The 23,686-nt window shown below is 31.1% G+C and overlaps 1 protein-coding gene across 1 annotated transcript; it reads left to right on the top strand.

Annotated features, from left to right (window-relative positions):
- Window positions 1-711: 711 nt before the first annotated feature.
- Window positions 712-21,932, top strand: LOC103490505 (probable flavin-containing monooxygenase 1). Its single transcript, XM_008450042.3, has 5 exons — window positions 712-1,292; window positions 20,134-20,374; window positions 20,466-20,641; window positions 20,722-21,077; window positions 21,443-21,932. Exons 1-5 carry the CDS (start codon window positions 846-848, stop codon window positions 21,783-21,785), a joined length of 1,563 nt encoding a protein of 520 aa, XP_008448264.2. The 5' UTR covers window positions 712-845; the 3' UTR covers window positions 21,786-21,932.
- Window positions 21,933-23,686: the final 1,754 nt, after the last annotated feature.

Raw genomic sequence — 23,686 nt, 5'->3', positions numbered from 1 at the left:
TTGTTGACGGTGCATTTTTTGTATTTTACACGGTGGACCTGTGAGCTTTTTCCGTTTTCGAAATTATTCTATACAGTGTAAATATTTTGTCACTCTGTTTTATTTGTAAAAAGACTCTATCTTATTATAACATGATTTTAAACCAAAATTGAAAATGTTAATGAATAGAACAAAACACTCAAATATTTACGATTCTGATAACAAAATTAAAATTAAAAAACACATGAAGTCTGTCACGTTTATTAAATATTTCATATTTGTCCTTCCATTTTTTTCTTTTTTCTTTATACTTTTTTTTTTTTTTGTAAATTTTCATTTCATTTCTATATTATTTCTACTCTCCTTTTGCAATTTTTCTTTTATATTTTTTTTTTAAATCATGATATTTGTTTTCAATTGATCCTATATTATTTTTTTGAAAATGTTATTTGGTTTAAGATCGCGTACCAAATATAATAAAATTATTAAAAAATCGATTAAATATTAGTTAGTAACTATATTTAGATTTGATATAGGATCCGATTAAAAAAGAATTTAAAAAATTGCGTATCAAATATAAAATATTTATAATCTGTGGGTGGATGTTGAAATATTTAGGTAGTACCCAATCTTTAAAAAAATGGTTGGCTATTGGTACGTTGGTAACTGTGTGAGTATTTTAATACTTTTTACTTTGAGCACATGGATTTTGTGTCAGAAAATAAATAAAATAACCAAATTTAGAATGAATTTACCTTCATAAAAGGCATCATTAGAAAAACAGAGGAAGCAGAGCTAAGCTTCACAATATAAAACAAACGCACAGAACAGGCAAAATCGGAAGAAAGACACGTAAGAAATCGGAGATGATGGAACAGAAGAAAGTGGCTATAATCGGAGCCGGAGTAAGCGGATTAGCGGCATGCAAATTCACTTTATCCAAAGGATTGATTCCGATGGTCTTAGAGGCCAGATGCGACATTGGCGGCGTTTGGACGGAGACGCTGGAGACGACGGCACTGCAGACGCCGAAAGAGATGTTCCAGTTCTCCGATTTTCCTTGGCCGAAATCGGTGACGGAAGAATTCCCGAGGTATAATCAAGTTCTGGATTACCTCAGATCTTACGTCCAACATTTTGGATTGTTGAATCACATCAGATTCAACTCCAGAGTTGTTAGTATCGACTATGAAGGCTGCTCCGATGAGGAGATGAAAGGCTGGACTCAATGGGGAGGCTCCGGCGAAGCCTTCGATGAACGGCGTAAATGGAGGCTAAATATCGTTGATGCTCGGACTAGTATTCCTCTCCCGGTGAGTTTATCATGACCTTTCTCTCTCTCTCTCTCTCTCTGTGAACATGTGCATATTGTTTCCTTTAAAATTTGTTTGTTCGTTTGTTTTTTCTTAAAAAAAATATCTCTGGATTCTTTCCCTTCAATTAATCTTTAGATTCTTTTCCTAGAAAGAATACATTTCGTTAACTATAAGAAAGCAATAATGTGTTAAATCTTTTGATTATGTTATTGGGTTGTTGACACCTAACCTTATTTTTAATTACCTCTAACCTTTTAAAAATACCCAATAGATGTTTGAATTTTAATTTTATATATAATATATTTTCTTCACATCATTGATTCAAAATAAATTTACATGAACAATATCTCTACACTTCAATGTTTTATTAAATATGTTTTATAATGAAATATTTTCACAAATATATTAAAATAAAAAATAAAAAACTTTACCAAGTTTGTCCTTCTTTTTTAAAATATTTCAGTTTTGTTCTTATTTTTAACATCTTTCCTTTTTTTTTCTTTCAAACTATTATTTGTTTTTTAAAATCAAGATTGTGTACTAAATATAAAAGATCTAGTCAAATATAAACAATTATGTACAAAAAAAACAGTGAAATCCAAACAATTGTGTACAAAATAATCTTAAAAAAATCGATCTAAACGATCGTGTAACAAAAAAATCTTGAAAATTTTGTTTAGCCACATCTAAACGAATACCAAATAATCTTTAAAAAAATGTTTAAATTTGTCTACCCAAATCTAAACGATTCTGTAATCATTGTAATTAAATTAAATAGAGAATCTTGAAAAAAATCGTTTGTCCAAATTTAAAGAACTGTGTACCAAATAATAACCTTAAATTTAAACAATCGTGTACGCGCGCGTGGTTGATAGGACGTTTTTTGTATTTTTTTATTATGAACATGTGAGTTTTTTCATTTTTGGAATTGTTATATATAGTTTAAATATTTTGTTGTTTCGTTATATTTTTTAAAACACCACTGTCATAATTTCAAAATCAATTGCACAGAAAATTTGAATGTTAAAAGTTTTACTTATACTTTAACGTTTTAACATATTATATTTTCAAATTATATTTAACTTCAGAATATGAGATTGCAATTCTAAGAGAAGAAAGAGTTTGATTGATGGTTGAAACATATAAAAAATAAAATGAAATTTTGAAATATTGAATCAAACATCATGCCGAATTGAATTGAAGTATTGAGAATGTGTATTTATAAGTTATTTGTTGGAGTTTTCTTTTTCCTTTTTAAAATTCATTTTACTGGTTTTTCTTTCTAAATTGGTTGTTTTTTACCTCAAATTGAGATATTTGTAATTTTAAGTACAACTAGAAACGCACATATATTTTGGTAACTATTTTTAATTATGTATTTGTTTTTTATTAAAAAAAACAAAACAAAACAAAAATTGATTGAACAGGTGAGGGATGTGCCCTTTTATAGATGAATGAATCTCTCACAAAGATCTTCATTCATTCATGAAGGTTTTTATATGTGTCAACAATAATTTACAAAATAGAAAGAAACCAAGAGTGGCCAACGGGACAAGATCCTGAAAGGCATCTTATGTCTTTGAAATCTTTCTTTTTAAAAAGATAATATTATAATAGGATTTGGGTAGGACAAAACTCTCACTTATCCTTGTCTCTTCGTAATCTAAGAAAACAAAAGAATAAACAAACAAAATACAAAAGTAAAACAAACTAAAGCTGAAAAGATATGTATGCATTTGTCGTCAAGTCTTTCTCAATATTATCTCTTCGCAATGATGATGATGTCACCTAGCTTCGTTTGAATGGCTGGGATTAGACCTCTGCACATCATCAATATTAATTTTGTAAAATCTTTGGGATTGGGTACATCCAAGGACTTACTCTCGACTTCTCTGCCATAAACTGTCCAAGCATCCTAATCCTTTTGAATTTATTGAATTAATTGGACTTGGTAGGTTTTCCTATTCGGAATCAATCTCCCGAACATCACTGACTTGTGGGTGGTCACTCCACTTCAATCGCTTGCCATCTCCATCACCTCCTCCTTATTCGGAGATTATCTTAATCAACGATTACATTATGTAGACTGGATATATTGGACATCTATTTACAATGACTCTTGATTAAAATTTACGTACTTTTTTTTATAATCTATTTTTCATCTTGGTTGGGAAATCAAATAGGGGTCTATAATATCAAAATTAATATATGGGTCATATTCAAAGTCGATATGATTGATGGAAGATTCTGAAGCATTTTCATCATCTTCATTATCGTTTTCTTTGTTGTCATCTGAAATATTGTGGATGACTGTTTACATGACAGTCTGGAGATCGAATTCAGATTTTGCTCCATCTAAGGATGTCATCTTTGAGTTTTCCGTGAGAAGGAATTGATCTTCTTCTTCTTGTGAAAGATGAGCTTTGGTTTTAAACCATTTCACTATTTGTTCTTCATTAAGATGGGAATAATCATACATATCCCATCATTTTACTAGCAAGATTTTGTTCAGAATTTTGAATTTTGATATGGATGATAGTTGATTACTCCAACAGAAGATCTAAGGTACTTGAAAATATAAGGAGAATCTATATGTTGGTGATAGAGCCAACGAATAAATATTGTTTGAAACTTGATGATAAGCCTTTTGGACTTCTATTGGGAAAATCTTTGGAGTTAGTTCAGAGTAGCTCCACCGTTTTTTAAACCAATTTGGAAAATTAATTTTGTAAGATTTCTTACAAAAACATAATAAACCACGAATGGTTGTGGGATTCATGCCAGAGCACATTATACCATGCCTGGGTATAATCACGGTAATTGTATGTCTGGGGGATTGAATCCTTTTGAAAATTTGCTGGGAACAAACATCCCCTGTGGTCAATGGAATGGTGTTAATCCCAAAAAATTTAGTTTTGAGTAGACAATTCTAATTTGATCATTTCAGCAAAAATAATGTCTACTAAAATGAACTCGTAAAATTATTATCTCATCTTTTTTACATCTTTTGGGAAGCAATTGAACCCGTGAGGGTAAACTTGGGAACAAGTTTCTTGCACGAATGGTTCGTTCAACTCTAGTTTAATAACTATGTCCTCTAGAACTATTTTTGTTTGGTATCCATTGACCGATGGTCTTGGCATAAAAATTATTGGTTTGACCGTTCAGGCATAGGATTAAGGAGAAGGCTTTGAGGATGGCTTAATTGAGTTTGCAACACCTGATGGACGCAACAACATTGTAAAACGATCAAGGTTTTATTCGATTATTAGGCTCTTAGAGGAAGAACCTTGACGTCTCTGGATATAGTTTGGAAACCAAGATTCATAGTGTAATTATCTGCACACATTGGAGCGAGTGCAAATCTTTGGGAGATAGGGCGTTTGCCCTTTAATGAGCTTTCCCTTATAGAGCCAGCTACTTAATAAATAGTCGTTTCAAGTTTCTTGTGAGGAAGAGGAGGTGGAGACCTCCCTTGTGCTTGTTGTCGGGCAAAGCTTTCAGGCATTGGGGAGAAGTTTGATGATACTTTGAGGGGGTTTTGAAATATGCTCCCTTAAGAGTTAATCAACAAGACTACTTTCACTCCCTTTTATAGGCTCAATTGTGAAATAAAAACAAGATAGGCTGGTCTACCAACTTGTAAAGATTTTCTTGAAATAAGATTTTTTACATCCTTTCCAAAGATTATTTTTTTTCTTTCGAATCAGTTCTAGCAAGAAAATCCTTATTCATAAGATCTCCTTGAAATTTCTGGATAGCTGACTATTGCTAAGACTTCTTTTTTTACGGTGGAATAGTTTTTTTTAGGACTATTTCAAGCACCAAAGTGATAACATACTAGAGATTTTTTTTTTCGTTAATTTCCTGTTTGAGAATGTCATCATAACATTTTTCAAATGCATCGATTTCAATGATCATTTTGGCTTTTTCATCCACTAGCGATAAGTATGAGATACCTTTAACCTAAGATTTGATTGATTGAACTGCTTGTGTATACTCAACCGTCCAAGGCTTTAGATTTTTCTTTAGTCTACAATAAAATGACAAACAGATTGTACGAAGGTTTTTTATAAAGTCTCCAATTTAATAGACACACCCATGAAATCTCTGTAGCTGGGTTTTGTCTTGAATTTTATCTAAAAACTTATTGACAAATTCTAATGACCTTTGGATATGCTTGATGATACCTTGGTCTATATTAAATCCAAAAAATCAAATTTTTGTTTGAAACAATTTGACTTTTGGTAGGGACACCACAGGTCATTTGTTTTAATGATATTGATAAACATACTCAGATGTTTGAAATGTTGATCAATCGTTTTTTAGAATATCAGAACGTCATCGATGTAAATGATTGTGAAGTCTCGGTCCTTATTGAAAATGTCATTGAGGATCTTTTAAAACTATGAAGGAACATTTTTAGACTGAATGACATGACATTTCATTCGTATTGTCCGAAAAGAAAATTGATGGCAGTTTTACATCTCTCTTTTGAATTAATCTGAATTTGTTAAAATCTAGACTTCAAACCAAACTTGGAAAAGATTTTTGCTTTAGCTATGCCCTTAAGCAAGTCTTGACGATTAGGGATGGGATACCTAATCTGTTTAAGTACCTTATTCAGAGGTTTATAGTTAATAAAGAAGCAAGGAACTCCCCGTTCCTTTTCTACCTGATAGTTAACATAAAAGTTGCACATGACCGTTGACTTTTTTATGGGCTTATTAATCCTTCATTTTGGAGATAAGATATCTCCTTTAAACAAGTATTAACTAATTCTTTGCTCATTTGAATGGGCCTAGGCTTTGCAGGAATTTTGGCTTCAAAAGTTTTCTACATAAAGAAGGTCCACTATGTGTCTTTTTCAAGCATTGGACAAATGAACAAATCTCAAATTCAATCCTTTTTAGGATGGATTGGATTTTTACTTGAATAGAAGGCTTATTAATTTCTTCATTAAATTTTTTACTCTTAATGTTGTTGTCAAGAAATTCAATTTGCTTTTCTTATTTGAAATCCGATTAAGATTTTTAACAATCTCATCTTTAATTGAAGAAAGATGTTTGTGAATTACTGGTTTGCGTAATTCAAAGATAACCTCTTTACCAAATTTCTGAGATATTAAGCCTTTCTTAGAAACTGTAAATGGATATATTTAGGTAAAGGAGTATCTCAAATAACATCCTCATTGAGACCTTTTAAAATGAGAAAGGTATGTGTTTGGATAGCTTATACTTAATATTTAGTAAGCCATTATTTGATCCTTTAAGATTTTCTTTTGTACTTTCAAAGTATTTGGAAGGTATTATCTCTTCTTAGATAACATTTTGATTAGCGCCAAAGTCAATGAGGGCTACGACTTTGAACCTGTAGTCTTTAATTTTTAATGTGATTTTGGTTAACCATTTTTTATTAAAAACTTTGTTGATAATGTTGATTCCACTGTTTGAGGTTTCAACATTTTCTTTTGAAATTGTTTGTTCTTAAATTGCAGTAACTGCATTTTTAAGATAAGATATTTGTTGCCTATTTTCATCAATTTCTTTTTTGAGGATTTTAATCTCATGCTGGAGGTCTGTGATTTTCATTGAAGCAACATGCTCCTTTGATACTTGATTCATGATAGCTTGAAAGCTGAGATTTATCGAATCTTTGAACTTTTGATCGGGAGTTTCTAATTCCTCTCAAAGTCTCAAAAGTATTTTCTTTCTGACATCATCAACTTTTGCTTCTTCGATGATGTTCAAAAGAACATTTTGAATACTAGTTAGAACATTAATGCAAGCACTATAAGGAATTGCTTCTTCACTATCTAACTCATTTTCAAATGATGAAGGGTCTTTAGAAGAATCCTCTAAAATTGCATTTAGCATACATTCATCTTGTTCAGAAGATAACTTTTCTTTTTCTGAGGAAATCTCTTCAGCTTTAATGACTCTTAGTAGAGATTGCTTTTCATTTTCATCAATCTCCAAACTGTTATTCCTTTTAAGACAGAGCATCTATTGACATAATGACCCTTTTTATTGCCTTAAAACAAGTGCTATTTTCTTAGCAGACTTCCGCTTGTTTTTGTCATGGTACTTCCTCTTCCAAGAAACATACCATTTTAATTTTCTTTGTTTGCTTTTACTAAAAAGCTTTTTTTAGCAGTTTTTCTTTCGAGATGGAGGAGTATTATCAATCATTTATTGCTTGTAGAAATATCCCATTTATTTTTTATAATCAGAGTCTTTTGCTATTTCAGTAGCATGCTTCAGATCCTAGTAGATTTTAAGGCAACCCTTTTCAAATGTAGAATTAATATCTCCATAAGAGATACCTTCCCAATTGATTTTTGTTCCTCCACTATTAGTAACCATGGTGGAATAGAATCTTTCTCGAACATACCTTGGTAATCCTTCAACATATTATTTATGCTTCTAGGTTACATCTCTACATGTTGTAAGTTTATAAAGACGTGACATAAAGGTATCTTTATACTATTTGAAATCGCTCATTTTGGGGCATTTCATTCCCAAAAGAGCCTCCATTGATTGATCACTATATAGGGTTGTTCCTCTTACAAAGTGTTTAATAGCCGCATAAATCAGAGTGTTTACTGAATTTGGCTAGATTGTAAGAACGTTGCCATTTAGGCCTGGTTTTGTTTTTCTATAACAACTTCCTTGATGACTTCCCTATTTGTATCAATTAGATGATTGTGCCACCAACTCCTAATATTTTCGGTGAATCTTGTAGTTAGGGCATCAACAATTTCTCTTTAACTCATTCTTCGAAGATAGCTTGTTGCAGCATCAAATATTTCTTGAAAAATGATCATCATCTGCAATTCAAAACAACTGTCAATATTCCATGTCTCGATGTTGCTTCCATCAAAGGACCTAAAATCGGGGCACAAATCATCCCATCCAAGGTCTGGTGGTGACGACTTATTATAGTGATTCTTCATATCAGTATTTTATAATATAATAGGAATAAGTTTTGGGAATTCATTCCTATCCCAAAGTTGGTAACTTCTTTTCTGGAAGAGCTTCTTACATGGTCTTTTGAGGTAGTAGCTTCTAAGAGCTTTTGGGTTAGTTCTTCTATGATCTCATCAATATCCAATCCTTTTAATTTGATGTCGAGGGCATTTGGTTACACAATAGGGAAAATAGGATCAAACTCTATGTATTCCTAGCCGCTTTGGAGGTCCTATAATTTTTCCCTATTTATCAGGTTTCATTTCTTCAACAGATCTTGACAGAGAAGTTAAAATCTTGTTAAAATAATTAAGCTGTTGTTGGATTTTTTTTATTTCCCGAATGCCAACAGTCTTGATTTTTTCTTCGTCAATGGTTTTATAAGGTGAAGAAATGATTGCTATGCTGGCCATTTTTTGGTGTGGAAGAGAAGATTCTTCTTCTGGAGGATACTCTGAAAGAATTTCTTTTACAGTCGTAGTTTTCCAAGTGAGAGGCTATTTTATAACACGAAGACTTGCTTCTTTAGCCTTCTGACTGACCCTAGCTATGAATTGGTTTTTTGAAAGAAAAATTTGGGTTTGTTGGCCCAATCTTCTTGATTGATATATTGATTGATCGATGTATTTGTCATAATATTGATTGTATAATGACTCATCTTCCAGAGAGAATGTGTTTATCTGGTTGTAGATACTTCTAGATTTTCTTTCTATATCAATTTGAGTAGGAGATAAAGATCCTTAAGACTTCTCACACTAAACATCAAGAATTGATTGCCCAAAATCTACTAACATTCTCATTGAATTAGAGCTTGCGACCAATCGTTCCTTGATAAATGAACGAACTCTGAGACGCTAGATCGTCCTCTCTAATTTGAGGATGATGTGATTCTTCTTGAAATTGAGTTTATACATGTCCATCATCAAACTCTATAATATGGCAGTACTACTTTGCCTAGTTTTAGAGGCAGTTGCATGCTCAATTAACCAGACTAGATTTCGAGTTAGCTCACTCCAATCCAGAAGTTTCAAAACAATCATTGATGATCTCTCAATATTGACTTCCATAAGCATAGTATAATTTTTGGGAGATACACCCAAAGCTTTTGGAGAAACATTGGTGTACATCATTTTGTAATATAGGACATACATAATGGAAAAGAGATATGACCCATTTTTCAAACGTAGTCCTTTGGCTCGAATATCAAAGCATAAAACGTTATAAATATTCTTATCTTGAAGAGCAACTGTAAACCCAAGTTTGCAAGTGAAATAAACTAGATCGTTGTCTAGACTTGATTGAACAATCCCTAATAATGAATTAGAGAAGTTCAAATGTCTTTTATCCCTCAGAGCAATGTAGATTAGAGCCATCATGCTCATATTTCTCTATTCTTTATGAAATAAACGCTTCTTTTGAATCCGGAAAGGATGGTGGTCAATTTTCTAATGCTATTCTTTTGAGATCTTTTTTCTATCTCTAATCCTTTTTTATCTAAGTTCTTTTGTGCAATTGTCTCTCTATGCTAAGAAATATTTCAAGAGCAAAATCTTATACTTATATTCATCTTTTGTTTATGTATGAGTATGGCTTGGTCAACCTGCGTACTTTGAAAAGAATGAATATAATTATATCCTTTAATATAATCTTGATTATGGTTTCTCAATATAGATCTATTAATATAAACAATCTAAGAACAAAGAAAAAGAAAAGATTAACATAAAAAAAAAAAAAGATTTATTAGAATTACATTAGCGGGCGACTATCAAAATTTTTGGGTTCTTTTTCTCTTTATTTCTCTCCCCATGCTCTCTAAGCTAAAAAAGAAATTTTCTCTTTAACCCTCTTTCTGATTGAAACTTCTTCCTCTTCAAATTATCAAAAATAGAAAAATCGAGAAAATATTTACATTTCATATAAAAAGCAAGTGCAATGAATTTTTTTTTATTGGATTTTTACTATGAAGTCTAAATAGTTTGTTTTTATTATTTTTGAAAAAAAAAACCTTTCTATCATTTTTAATTTAATTCTACATTTTAAACTAAAATAAAAAACTATATACTTAAAATGTTGTCTTTAAAATAAATTAGGGTGTGTTTAGGTGTGATAGTTTGGTTAGAGATTTTTAGAAAAAGAGATTTAGGTTAAGTTGATTTTGTAAACAATAATATAATTTATGTTTGGACAAAACTCATTTTAGAATTTATTTATAATCATTATGTTTGGTTAATGGTTCCAAAAGCTAATTAGAGTTAACCCAATTACTAAATGTATTTATTGTTAAATTCTTATATAATGGTTGCATATATGTTTATATATATATATATATAGATATTGAAATAAAGTTCAGTGCATTGTAATGGTTTGTTTTCTTAACAATATAATGATAGGCTGTTCCAACATTTAAATTAAAAAAAAAAAAATTGACAAATAGCTAACAAATGATATTTTAGATATAATCTAAATTAAATAACCATTTCAGGAATAAATGGTGAAGAATCACCTAACAATCTGAAATGTTTTTTTTTATAAATCAAATATGGTTGAGGCTAAACACCGTGGTTGGATGAGAAGAGAAAAAATGATTTTGAACCACTTAAAATCGCTCCTGAAAACACGTTAAGCAGTTGGATTCAGCTTAGTTTGAAACCACAAACAGATTTGGTTTTAATCTCACACGACATATAACTAACTCAATTTTTTTGTTCGAATTGTATGGTATCAACAGTGAAGGCCAGACATGTTTATCTAATTTAGTGAATCGAAATTTCCAAATAAATACATCTTTATCAAACTGTCTTCACCATTGTAGTATTCCTTTTTCGTTGCTGTTTTTCTAGAAAAGAGAAAAAAAAAATAAAAAAAAAATCAATGTAGTTTATCCAATTTCAGTTTATGAACCTCCAATAAAATTTAAATTCAGTCTATCAATGTCAACGTTTATGTTAAATACCATTTTAGTTTATAAATCTTCAAAGTTTACTCAATTATAAATCTTATACTTTTAAATATCATTCAATTTATATCATCCTGGTTTTACAAAATCTTAAATTTAGTATTCCTTATTAATTTATCGTTCATCTTTTTATAGATTCTTTTAATTGTCTATTAACATTTTTACTATCGACTTTGAAGACATATTTTCATATGTATTCCATCTTTTTCGTAAAAAATATTATTTAAGATTTATTAAAAATACAAAAAAAATAACATTAGATAATTGAAAGTATATGGATAAAACTGAATAAGTTTTAAAGTATAAAGGCTAAAATAATAGTTCAACCATTTTTTTTACCAAAATTGTTGGGTTAATTTTATAAATGTAACAAAACACAAAAATATGTACGACCCGTGTAACAAAAAACAAAAGTCTATGAAGTCGGTACAATATTTTTATAAATTACAAATTTACCCTTGAATATTACAAACAATTTGTCACTTTTCTTTATTTTTCTTCTTTGCGATTTATTAATATTCTCTTCCATATTTCTTCATCTCTTTCTAAAATTTCTTTCTTCTATTTAGATCTTCTATTTCATCTTCATCATTTTCATTAAGATTCTTTGAAGTTACTTCATCTTTCTCATATTCGAGAATATCAATATCGTCTAAATATCATTTTGACATGATCTAAACGATCATTTACCATTGTCAACACGATCGTTTACCGTTGTCAACACGATCGTTTACCTTTGTCAACCCGATCGTTTACCATAGTCAACACGGTCGTTTAAATTTGAAGCCTTTTTTCCATCGTTTAAAATGATCTAAATGATCATGTTGCAATTATTTAAATGATTGCTTACCATAGTTAACACGATCGTTTAGCATGATCAACACGATCGTTTGTCATGGTTTACAGGATTGTTAGTTTTGAAACTTTTAACGATAATTTACATTGGACTACACGATCGCTTACCATAATCGACACGATTGTTTTTCATGATCAACATGATCGTTTTCTATGGTCAACACAATCGTTTAGCATGGTCAACAGGATCGCTTAAATTTGAAGTCTTTTTTCCCATCTTTATAAAAGAACTACACGATCGTGTATCATGAATTAAACGATAGTAGATTATTTGTTTAGACTGTAGTACACGATCGTTTAGAAGAAGATTACTCGTGTGTGTGTGTGGCTCATTAATCGTGTGTTGACTGGGTCATTTTTTGCCATTCCCATTGTAGGCCAACGAGTTTTTTCAGTTTTTAGAATTATTTTAATAGTGTAAATATTTTACCGGTTTATTATATTTTTTAAAAAAACCCAAATTGCTATATAATAATAATAATAAATTTCATGCATTTACGAAGATGCAATAGGCAAATACATTTTCAAAATCTATATTAAAATGCTTGGATACTAAAAAGGGTTTCAAATAGTAAAAAATGAACTAGTAATATGGATTATGCTTAAGATTTAGGTACGGTTAATTTTCATAAATACAACAAAACACCAAAATATTTATGGTTCATGTAACAAAATCAAAAAGCTAATGAAGCTAGCGGTTTTCTTTTCTAAATATATCAGGTTTTCCCTTACCGCTTTTGAATTTTGCGTGATGCCGATTTCTTCCTTCTTCTTTAATCTTCTTTCTTCTCTTCTTCTTCTGCAATTTTTCTTTTATATTTTCTTGAAATCATGATCAATGTTGTACAATTATATATTATTATTCTTTCTTTTGTCTTTCTTTTTTCACTTCAAATTTCCACTTGGTAATAGATCCTCAGCATCTCTCATATATTTGCTTTTTCAAATTTAAACAATTGTGTACCAAAACTAGACGATTTTGATTCAAGATCGTGTACCAAATATAAAATATATTGGTACACGATCGTATACAAAATCTAAATGATCGTATACAAAATCTAAATGATATTGGTACAAGATCGTGTACCAAATATAAAACATCTTGATACTACAATCTTGAACAAAAATCGTTTAGATTTTGTACACGATTGTTTAGCTCTTGGTACCCGATCGTATACCAAATATCTAAACGATCTTGGTTCACGATCATTTAGAAGAAGAACTACACGCACTCATGTGGTTGGTGTTGATACTACATGCACAATGTTTTTCAAATCTAAACGATAATGTCCGTTTTTCACATTAAATATTTACGTTGAAGTTTTGAAGAGTGTTTTTCTCATTTCTAATGGAGTGTTTCTAAAAATAAAGATTTTAATTGTAAAATAGTATAAAATAAAATTTTAAAATATTTACAAAATATAGAAAAAATTTAGATTTTATTAGACACTAATAGACTTCTATCAATTTCTGATTGATGTTCCTAACATACACTGACAAAAAAGTATGAGTGTATCGGTATTTATCATTGGAAAAATCTAAAATTTTGATTATATTTTATAAATATTTTGGTTCATTTGTTTATATTTGAAAATGTCCCTAAATATTACTTAAAACTCTATATTTCAGTTCAAAGTATTTTTTAAAAAATGTTTATTTTTGTCTCTGTACTTTCAAAATATTTATAGCAAGTCAATGAGATTAGATCAATGTTACTCAATATGTGCTCTCTTAGTGTTCGAGTGCTTGATTTCTCATTCAGCAGTTTTTTACTTTATAATACAAAAGCTAATTTTGATATTTCTTAAAAGTAAAAAAGTTAAATTAGACCAAAATTTAGAGAAAGGAGGAAAGTAAGCATTTTATTTTAGAAAAAAAACTTAGAATGCACCCATCTTATAAGTTTCTTACCACTCTGCCATGTAAAAGTAAAATTATTTGATATCTTTTATAAAAATTGTTTTTGTGTAACATAGAGATGAAAAACATTTAAGTTTGGATAACATTATGAAGTCCCTTCTTCAAATGGAACTTCACCTAAAACTTAGTGACTAAAGATATATTTACACCAAATTAAAATTAAAAGCATAGAAAATATCTTTCAAACTTCGTTGTTTAAAAAAATATCTTTAAAATTTTAAAGGTTTTAATAATTCATCCAAAATATAAAAAAAAAAAAAAATTGTTAAAAAACCTTTCATCACTACTTTTACAAAACTTTTAAAAGTTTCAATCATATTTTTAACCTTAAAATAAAATTCGGAAAAAATAGGTTTTGTTAGTATATAGACAAAAATAGTTAATATATTTTTCTTAATAATCTTAAAACTTTTAATGGTTTCATCAAAACCGTTAAATCTTTTTTTCTTACAATTAATATAACCAAATTCTAATTTAAAGTTATTTGAAAAACACACGGTTTGAAAAGAACTCTGATAAGTCCATTTTCTTGCATAAATGTACTCTCATTTTTTTTCTTCTCATATGTCAAATTTTTACACTATTTTCACAACAACAAATAGCTACAATTAAAAAACTCAGCAAAACAATAAGTTAAAAAGAAAAGAAAAATAAATAAAAAACGATAAAGATTATATATTTGATCTTGGAAACCTTCTATAACAAATCAAAACAAGTAAACGAACTGCAAACATGATCACGAAAAATTTCATCCCAACAAGTAAGAGAGAATTGAATAAGAAAATAAAAATGAAAAGTGTTAGAATGTAGATACGACTAGTCGAAAGAAAGAAAATAGAAAGAGAACCGTAAATAAATAGTTTCTATCCGTACGTTAACACTAGGGTTATGTGGGAAGGGTTATGAGGATTTTATGATAAGATGTGTTTAGGGGAAGGGTTAGGTGGGTAGGTTTATGTGAAATTTATGATAAAATTTATTTGGAGAAAGTATTATATGGGTTGGGTTAATAATTTTTTTTCTATGTAGTATAATATATTTTATATGAGATTGTAAATATGATAAAAAAATTCTTATTGCATATTTTTTTACGAAAGTGTCGAATCCGTCTTATTGCAAATAATTTATTGTATGTGTAATGTTATTAAATTAGTAAAGACAGTTGTCCAATTTGGAATTAATTTCTGAACATATTGTGAAAATTTATTAAAATTCATTTTTTAGAAAGACAAATTAATTATTTCCTATTTGTAATTGGCAATAGCGATGTCCCCCTATTTTGAACATATATAATTACCTGGTATAACGCCCAGGTGAAATTGTTACTATTTTTCTTAATTTTAAATAAACATTATGAACGGAAAACAATAGTTGTCTACAATAGCAAAAGCATAATCAGTCAATATCATACAGAAAAAAGAAGTAAGCAAATAAGAAGCAACCCAGATCAGTACAAACATAAACTATCTCGTTATGTCTCGTAGGAGCACTCTACAAAATCTCCCCCTCTCATCTTCAGGCATGAGTACGAAATCCCGAAGGTTGTCCATACGAGACAGAAGATGCCTTTGTAATAACACCCAATCCAAACTCGTTAGTTCTGGCATCTCACGCAATATGCGAACGAATTCTGTGCGCACATGGTTGTCATTGGCAAGGGCGCGTGCAGGCCACTCCGCAATCATCCTGAGTTGCTCGTTTGTTTGGTCGAGCGCCAGATGTATGCCTTCAACATCCACCTCTCGCTGACTTTCCCTCTTCCTCTTGGATCCACTCAATTCGATCCTACTCTCTGAAGCGCGAGAAGGTCGTGATGCGCGTACATCGTCCTACGACATGTCAATCCCCTAGCTGTACACGGGTGGGAACTCCTCGTTTTCATATGCCATGTCAAATCCCTCATACCTGCCAGGCTCATTAGACCCCATGTTGGTGAATATCTCAGCAAACCGACTCGTCGTCCTATTGGGACCGAACACATATGTAAGTTCGTTGTAATACGAAAACGGTTTGTTCAGGAGTAATGATAGAAAAATTGTGAAGTAAATGTACATTGCGAATGTCGTGTGACGTTTATATTATTTTCCTTACCCTAACCCAATTATCAAATAATTCTTTCTTCACAGTTTTGTATTTCTTTTCATCGTTCTACCCAAAGCCACTGCACCCTGGCCCCCGCATTTCGACGATGACCTGGAATATCCGCTTTAGTATTTTTATTCTACAGTCAATTGCAGCTGTTGCGCAGACACGATATCCAAGTAGTTTCTCCGTTATCATGCGTACCAACTAGGCCAAGTAACCTGGCCAGAACATACCATTATCGAATTCTCATCCCCCCACTGACACCAACTCCATTAAGCACTCCACAAAAGTGCCATCCTCCTTCGTCCAGACATGCCTCGGGGCACAGGTTAAGGTTGACATACTAAGAACGACAAATTACAAGAAATATATGGAGTATGTTAGTAATATCAAAATTTCACATTTAACAGTCACAAACAAATGGCACACGTACATTTCATATGCAATAGTACATTTTACAGGTCAATAAAATGCGCATACAACCGATGACTTCTAATGTAAAATTTTCTTATCTAAGCGTTACGTAACTGTCAATCTGTGAACATCGATTCAGCTAGTTTGTCGCACCACTGAGACCACTCGTTTGTCGTCTCAATGTAGTGAATGTCTTTTGTAGAGGTGGTCATCGCGTACGCGGAGTCCCCCTCGTTCACGTCGTCAATGTCGTCACAATATGTTGTTTCTCTGTTTATCAAATTGTGAAGCAAGCAACATGCTAGTATGGTGCGACACTGGACTTGCAGGGGATGGTACGACTTCCTACGAAGAATGGCCCAACGACCCTTAGAACAGTGAAGGCGTGTTCAATGACATTCCTTGCCGAAGAGTGCTTCATGTTGAAGTACTCATTTGCATTTTTTGGTGCATTTTTAACACCACGCCACTCTTGCAAGTGGTACCGCTGGCCTTTGTACGGGTCGAGAAATCCCTCCGCGTTTAGATAACCCGCATCGCACATATAATAATATCCTATTATTAGAACCATTTGTTTATGCGCTTTGAATATGTAAATAGAAATGGGCGTTGTTTAATTATAAATAAACAATACCCTTTGGCACTTGTAGTCCATTTTCTCATGCAAGGGAATCACGTAGAATCCACGAGTCTGCCGCGAATCCTTCCCAACCGGCGAGGACATAAATGAAATCCCCTTTCATGTCGCAGACGTCCAGTATGTTTGTGGCAATTTCTCCCTTACGGGTTCTAAATGCAGGCCGATTTGCTGCGGGGACGTTCACCTTTATGTACGTTCCGTCTAACGCACCAAGGCAATTCTGTAGGTTGAAATAAACACGCCGAAATAAGTGTCATGTACCTAAAGCTCAAATACATTAAACTTGTACCATGCCCACCTCAAAACACTTCCAACGTTGATCATTGCAGTTGTTTGCTACCGGAACAGGTCTCTTTATCAACTCCTCGTATAGTCGAACGACAGCCAACAGTACGAGGTTAAAGTGTCGAGATACCTTTAATATATGGTAAAGTTTCATTAATATCTTTAAACTTAAAAAATTAAAAAAAAAAACTATTATCATTACTTCAATTTTTACACCAAATTTAACAGCACCCAAAATAAAAACCAAAATTTTAAGTTAAAACATAAAATTACACAAAATTCTACAAAATTTAATTTCAACATAAAAAATTATTCTAAAAACATACCATGGAGAATAATTAGTCAAATAAATAAAAGAATGTATTTGGTTATCAATCCACACTATTAATATAAAAGTTTGTTAAAACATTTAAGTCCTAAAATTCATTCGTATTTTATTATCTTTTTATTCCCACCAGAATCACAATTTGCCATCAGAGTCACAATATATTTAGGGGTTTTAAAAAATATAACAAAGTGGTAAAATATTTACAATGTATAGAACAATTCTAAAAACGAAAAAAATCCAAAGGCCCGCTATGGAAAATAACAAAAATGCCCCGTCAACAATGCGCGTAATATATTTGGTAACGTGCATAATATATTTGGTACACGATCATTTAGATTTGACTATTGTTTGGTACGCGATTGTTTAGATTTACTTTCTCAATTTTATTGTTTAATTTGGTTACATGATCGTTTAATTAATTGGGTTAAACGATCATTTAGATTTGGCTACCCCAAATCTAAACGATTGTTTTTTCAAAATTTGGTATACGATCGTTTAGATTTTGCTACCCTAAAGATAAACGATTTTTTTTCAATATTTGGTACACTATCGTTTTTCTTTTCAATATTATTTATACACAATCTTTTAGCTTTGGTTACCCTAATTTAAATGAATAAACGATTTTTTTCAAGATACTTTATACATCATCTTTTAGATTTGGTTATCCTAATCTAAACAATGTAAAAAAGAAAAAGAAGAAAGACGATACACGCAATGAATGAAAAAAAGGGAAAAAGAAGAAAGACATGCACGCAGCGAAAAAAAGAGAAAAATAAGAAAGACGATAGAAAGAAATCAAATTTGGATATCCAAATCTAAACGACTTAACAAAAGAAGATAAAAAGAAGAGAGATAGAAGAAATCACAGCTAAAAAAATAAGAGTAAAGGAAGAAGATGATAAAAAAATTGCAGGGAGGAGAAAATTAAGATGGAAGGACAAACATGAAATATTTAAAAAATGACTAACTTTATGGGTTTTGTTACATGAACCGTTAATATTTTAGTAGTTTGTTATATTTATGAAAGTTTGCCGTGTATTTTTTTATTTAGTTGTAATGAAGAAGGAGGGGAATAAAAAGAAGAAAAATAGAAAAGTGAGTCAATATTAATGACTTGTGCCATAATAAGGGTATATAAGTTTTTGGGTAATTATAATGGGTAGCAATTTTTAGAATAATTATTAAGTATGTAACAATATTTTAAAAAAATTGCAAATATAACAAAGTCTATCGATGATAGACTTCTATCATTGATAGACTCTTATGGTTTATCAGTAATAGACCAACATTTGCTACATGATTTATCAGTGATATATTCATATCATTGATAGATTTTGACAAATTTTGCTATATTTGCAATTTTTTTTAAATGTTGCTATATACTTCATTGTTTTGAATATAATTGCTATATTTGTAACTATTCTTAAGTTTTAAAAAAGTTTAAAATTATTTATGATCTTTTAAAAGATTATGAGTATTTTAAAAAATTTAGGGTGATTAATAGTCAAATGCATTTTTTTTTTTCATTTCTAAGTTCAAGAGTATTTAATTGTTCGAGGTATTTTTAAAACAATCAATTCAAAACTATTAACAATGGTACTTTTGAATATTTTTAAAAAAAAATTTAAAAAAAGTTTTTTTAAAAAAATATAACAAACCGGTAAAATATTTACATTCTATAGAATAAATTCGAAAAATGAAAAAGTTTACAAGCCTATAATGAAAAATACCAGAAATACCTCAGTCACACACGCGATTAATCGACGACAATCGTACATGAGTAATCTTCTTCTAGTCTAAACGAATGGTCTACAGTTGTTTAAGTCATGGATACACGATCATGTAGTTCTTTTTAATAATTAGAAACAGGCTTTAATTTTAAATGATCGTATTGACCATGCTAGATGATTGTAGTTCTTAAACGATGTAAAAATTGCTTCAAATCTAAATGATCATGTAGTGCTTTTAAATGATGGAAAAATAACTCTAAATTTAAATGATCGTGTTAACAATGGTAAACGATCGTTTAGATTATGTCAAAATGATATTTAAATAAAAAGATAAATCTCAGAAAGAAAATTGGGAAGAAGAGAAATTGGAAAGAAGAAGAAAAAAAGAAAAGGAAACCGGACGTAAGGATAAGTCTGAAAATATTTTATTGTTGCATGGCTTTTATTTTTGACGTTATGGGGGTAGTAGATTTTGTTAAGCTTGAACTTTTCTTTACTTTTGAAAGTGTATATTTTTGGGCAGGGGGTACAAAGGTGGATATTGTTTATAATCAAACTTTCGTTTTTCTATCAACTAATTTTGAAAGTAGAGGAGTATTAATAGAATATTTAAGACATTAATGAAACATCCAACTTAGCTTGAGAGCTCAAAAACAGGCGATCGTGGTGGACTTCGTAGTGCTTTGCACCGGAAGATTTTGTGACATTCCAAATATCCCCAAATTCCCTCCAAACGAGGGTCCCGAAGCTTTCAAAGCTGGTCAAGTTCTTCACTCTCTGGATTATTCCGCCATGGATTCCGACACTGCTTCCAACCTCATCAAGGACAAACGAGTCACCGTCGTCGGTTTCCAAAAGTCGGCCCTTGACCTCGCCATGGAATGCGCCAATGCCAATGGTAAATTTCATTTTCTCCTCTCAATTCTCTCTCTTGATACCTTTAATTTTCCCCTTTCTCTTTCATCACCTTCTTCTTTCCCTAACTTCAGGCCCTAACAAACCTTGTACTGTGCTTTACAAAACTGAGCATTGGAACCTTCCCAGTCATCATCCATGGGGGATCCCTCTGTCTTTTCTCTACATGAATCGCTTCGCCGAGCTTCTGATTCACAAACCTGGCGAGGGCTTCTTTCTCTATCTCCTCGCCGTCCTTCTTTCCCCTATTGTAACTAACACATCTTTCTTTGTTTCTGTCTGTTCTGAAGTTTTTGAGTATCTTATTATACTTCAATCTTGTTTTCCTAGAGATGGTTGTTCTCGAAGATCGTAGAAACCTACGTGATAAGGAAGAATAGATTGGCAAAATACGGAATGGTGCCGACCCATAGCTTTCTGCAGAGCATCAGTGCTTGTTTTATTGCTACATTGCCTGAGAAATTCTATGACAAAGTGGATGAAGGAAGCATTATTTTGAAGAAATCGCAGAGTTTCTGTTTTTGTGAAGAGGGTATCATGATCGAAGGAGCAACTGAACCAATTTGCTCAGATTTGGTCATTTTTGCTACTGGATACAGAGGCGATCAAAAGCTTAAAGAAATCTTTACTTCCACTACCCTTAGAGATTACATGACGTTTCACAATTCGATGATTTCCTTGTACAGGTTAGTCCATTCCTAATGGAATTTGATTGGCTTAAATAACTTGTATTGCCCATGTATGATTAAATAAATAGTCGTACATAATTTATAATAATATGTTTCCATCACAACATTAGAAAAGTTCACAAAGATACTATATGATTGAAATGATTCAAGTATAACACATAATCAGATTTGTTGAAAAATAAATACGCCACAGATTGCTAGCTCATCTCCAACTACTGTGAATTATGTTGTTATCCCATCCAATGCTTTAATTCATGCATTGATGGAAAAACAAACTCCTCCTAATTCCCATTGTTGGGCTAGAGCCCTACTATTTTCTTTGTAAACTCTAATTTTTGTATGCTTTTGTCACATTTAATCAGATTATGCGTTCATCCCAGAATCCCACAGCTAGCTGTGGTTGGATTTACAGAGAGCACTTCAAACCTGTTCACCTCGGAGATGCGATGTCGATGGTTGGCAGAGTTTATGGATGGCACATTCAAGCTACCAAGCATCAAAGAGATGGAGAATGACATAGCCAAATGGGAGAAGACCTTGAAGCATTACTCAGGGCCATTCGTCAAGCGAGCTTGTATTGCCATTTTGCATATTTGGTATTGCGATCAACTGTGCAAAGACATAGGGTGGAACCCCAGAAGGAAAAAGGGCTTCTTTGCTGACTTATTTCTACCTTATGGCCCTTTAGACTATGTTTCCCCTTGAAGATAAGAAAATTATATAAATTCTCATCTCTACCACATCCAATAAAAGTCTGTCATTGTCATTACCACAAAAAAATCAATGCGACTCTAATACCTCCATTTGGTGCTTCTGGTTTCTAAAGCGGTTTTCTTTTTTCTTTCCACTTCATCACAAGCCAAATTAGTTAGATTAAATAAGATAAATGCCACACGCCTTCTCTAAATTATCCCATCTATATTCTACTACAAGAGATGTGCAGACAACAGGTACCATCTGCCTTCAATGTCATTGAATCCCAATTGTGGAAGCAAATTATTAGTTTTTGGTGAAGGGAAGCCAAAAAAATGAGGGAACACTTCTCTGTACTTTCTTTTGTGAGAGGAAGATATATATATTAGGTTTGTAGGGTTTCAAAATGAATCCTCTCACCCACTAACCATTCCCTATTGCAAGGTAGTTTGACCAATTATTAATTTAACTTGGAATTAAATTAAATCTAATTTTATTTAAATGAACTAATGAATAAATAATTAATTAATCAAAGAGAAACTTTCATAAACATAACAAAACACCAAAATATTTACAGCTCGTGTAACAAGCCCATTAAGGCAAATTATTTTTTTAGAATTTCTTATTTGCCCTACTCTTTTATAATGATCTTGTTCTTCTTCTTCCCGATTTTTTCACGATCATCATTTTCGAGTTATTCATCTCGTCTTTTATATATCTTTCATCTTGATCATTCTTTGCCTTTTTCGTAATTTTCGACAAGATTTGCTCTCATATCCATCATCTTCTATAACATCATTTGTCTTCTTGTCATCTTGGACAATCAAGATCGTCTATATTGCTCTGTTAATATCGTCTCTATGATTTTGGTTTCGGTAAGTATTCTAAATATTGTTTTTTTTAACTATTTAGTTGATTATAAAATTTCGTTTAAAATTATATATTTCGGCGTCAAGATAGAATGTTTAGAATATGTAGGTATTACTATAAGACATGTTGTATTTTGTTATGAAGATCGTTGAAGATTTTGATAATTGTTTACGTCAATCTAAGAATTTATATTTTAGTATGAATGTCGTTTTTGTTTTTTGTTGTCTGGAAGAATTTAAAGTTTTTTTTTCTTGTGTTTAGAACTTTTAAGAATCACCGTAAGAATTGTGTATTTCATTCATTGAATTACTTGATCGTTTACCTCTATCAACACCATCATTTATCAATATAGAAACGATTGTTTTGCTAAATGAACATGATCGTTCATCTTTATGAACATGAAAATTTTCAATATTTTATATGATCAACGTCTTTAAACGATCGTGTATCTAAGTCAATACGATGGTTTAAACAATCAGCATCTTTAAATGATCATTTAGTTTATTCTATATGATGGTTTAATTTATTTCATACGATCGTTTATTGTTGTTAAATGATCGTGTAGTATTTATAATCTTTTTTGCAAATCGTTTATTTGTTTTTTTCATTGTGTTTATTTTTATTGTTTAGTACATTTTATTCTCTTATTCTGTGATAGATATCTATCTAATTCTTCCTTTCACCATTAAATACTTAATTATATTTTCTTTCTTTTTTTTCCAGATTAAAATGACTATTCCTATTGTTGTTTTTTATGGAGGTCAATGGAATGGCTGCAATGTTTATGAGGATTACTCAGTGTTCGAAATTTTGGTAGATATGTGAGTCAGCTTTAATTCTTTGGTTGCTTTGACATGTGAACAATTTCAATGGGATGAATCAGTAGAATTATCTGTTATACTTGATTTTGGTAAAACCAATGTTCAAACTGTGGTGCCAATAAAGAAAGACAATGATGTTGTTTGGTATTTAGCTTTTGCTAAAGAGTCAACTAGTAGACATCCATTAGTTGCTCATGTAAGTTTTAATTGTTTGGGAATGTC

The sequence above is a fragment of the Cucumis melo genome, chromosome 11 (genome assembly GCF_025177605.1).
Source record: "Cucumis melo cultivar AY chromosome 11, USDA_Cmelo_AY_1.0, whole genome shotgun sequence".
Lineage (NCBI taxonomy): Eukaryota > Viridiplantae > Streptophyta > Magnoliopsida > Cucurbitales > Cucurbitaceae > Cucumis > Cucumis melo.
Note: the sequence above shows the minus strand (reverse complement) of the source record. Positions and strands in the feature narration are given on the sequence as shown.